This window comes from Sprattus sprattus, assembly GCF_963457725.1.
Source record: "Sprattus sprattus genome assembly, chromosome: 4".
In the NCBI taxonomy this organism is placed as follows: domain Eukaryota; kingdom Metazoa; phylum Chordata; class Actinopteri; order Clupeiformes; family Clupeidae; genus Sprattus; species Sprattus sprattus.
In genome coordinates, this window is record NC_137923.1 from 47,783,119 (window position 1) to 47,785,314 (window position 2,196).

The 2,196-nt window shown below is 42.9% G+C and overlaps 1 protein-coding gene across 1 annotated transcript in view; it reads left to right on the forward strand.

The window, feature by feature from the left end:
* Window positions 1-226: 226 nt before the first annotated feature.
* slc25a13 (solute carrier family 25 member 13) overlaps window positions 227-2,196 on the forward strand; it is a gene marked incomplete at both ends in the record, with an annotated part of 42,334 nt that continues 40,364 nt past the window's right edge. Inside the window, 3 exons of the mRNA XM_080837121.1 lie at window positions 227-238; window positions 1,128-1,181; window positions 1,562-1,704. Coding sequence (XP_080693247.1) covers window positions 227-238; window positions 1,128-1,181; window positions 1,562-1,704 — 209 coding nt within the window. The remainder of the gene's footprint in view (window positions 239-1,127; window positions 1,182-1,561; window positions 1,705-2,196) is intronic.

A 2,196-nucleotide genomic window follows, 5' to 3' on the forward strand; every position in this document is an offset into this window, starting at 1 on the left:
AAAATACATAGCATATGCAGCATAAACAGTAACCCTAACTTGCTGAAACTAATCGTCTGAGACTTCACCTGTCAAAACCGTTTTGTAGTTACAGGACCACGTGGACCCTTGAGCCGCTTTCCATTTACTTTTCTCTGCACTGACTGAGCTCCCGCACGTGATCTCCATGGAAACGTCACAAGCGTACAAGGAAGTTATCCCGGGGAACGAATTGTAATAGCTAAGGATGACAGCAAAGGTAAGCCCCCTTTTCGTGCAGAAAAGACATCACTTTTCAATGAGGTCAGTTCATCGTTTGACAGCATATGTAACATGCATGCACCTCCACACACACTGAAAACAGTTGACCTTAAACAACCGACAAGATTACTTGCTAACCTTCATCAACATTCAAGTTGCAGGGATGAATGGCTAGTTAGCCTGCTAAGATAATGTTCGAGGTTAACATTAGCCTCTCAATGACATTGGGGCATTCTGTGTGTATAACTTGCCACATGTGATAAAACAAGAGAACCACTCACTCAAAGCCTGCCCCATGCAGTAAGCCCACCGTTCCTAGTTGCAATAAATCACTCTCAACAAGTGCCCTGCAGAACTCAATATATTCTGTCAGCCGGTTCGTTCTGGTTGCATTCTAAACTGGATCGTTAGTTGACTTTGTATAGAACTAATGCACCTTTCCAAGCGGTTTCGAAAAAAAAAAAAAAAAAACGCTCTCGCGCATCCAGCCAACACTCACGCGAGGTAGAATGACAGCCCGTCAGAATTTTGATTCCAGCCAAAGTTAAGCGCGATAGTGTCTTCCTGGATGCTGTGAGACCGCACACGTTAAGTATAATCAGAAACAACTGTTAAGTTACTAATGCCAAATTGCTGTCTGCCACTGTCAAGACGCATCACGCCAGAGAACTTCGAAGACATCTCCAAATGATCACTGTGCATAACGCGAATCTACAGCCAAAACAACCATTTGTTGATATTAACAGTAAAACACAAGGTTTAGGTTGGGAATGCTGCCAACATCCAGTGCAGGCACTTGGACCAAGTAGTGCGCCAGAATTAGTCTTAAAAATTGTTTTTTTTTGGGCACACATTTCGTTTGATCTCTTTTATTATTGTTTTGACAGGTACTTTTGCCACGAAGGGCTGATCCTGCTGAGCTCAAGGCCATTTTCCTTCAGGTGAGTCTGTCATGATCCCAGTTCCATGCAACATTGTCCATTTGGCAGAAGAGACCTGCCTGCAGTGATCACATGACTGAATCTTGAAGCAATTCTTCCAGTTAACATCATCCACAGCAAAATGATTGGTCAACAGGTACCTCTCAGCTCTGCTGGTACCTCTCAGCTCTGCTGGTAGAATGTACTTCACCAGTGCGAAACTGACATCAGACAACTCTTCTAAATGTTCTTCTTATATTGTTACATTACATTTATGTCACATTGTAGCTATGTATGTACACATATGTTTGCACTATGCATGTGCAATACACTCTAACAATGAATAGCTAAAACGCTCCCTCTTGACACTGTATGTTGTCATCAAACCAATCTTTTTGCAGTACGCCAGCATTAAGAAGAATGATGACTATTTCATGTCCCCCGAGGACTTTGTGTCACGCTTCCTCCACGCACACACAGACATCCGCCTGTCCAACGAGGCCACCACTCTGCTGGCAGGGGTGGTGAACCAGACAAAGGATGGGTCAGTATTCAGCTGCAGTAGGTCAATGAGGAGGTGACATGGTGTGTGTGTGTGTGTGTGTGTGTGTGTGTGTGTGTGTGTGTGACTGTGTGTCTGTGTGTCTGTGTGTGTGTCTGTGTTTCTGAGTGTGTGTCTGTGTGTCTGTGTGTGTGTCTGTGTGTGTGTCTGTGTTTCTGTGTGTGTGTGTGAGCTGGCATGTTGTGTTGAACAAAGAAGGTTTGTGCTGTTTATTTGATCCTTTTTTTTTACGTCTGAATGATTTTCTTTTCTGTTTTATTATAATAGATGTATTTTTTCATACAATACACCGTAGATGTGGTGGTCTGACCACAGGCAAATGCGAAATTAGCATGTTATTTTATCATGGCAAAAGTAAATACAAAGTAAAATGTTCTTATCGTTTCATGTGAGGAAAGAAAGAGACCTACAGGTTCAACCCTTCAGGCTTTTTGATGTTTCTCTCTGTAACCCCTCTCTCTCTCTGTCTCTTTC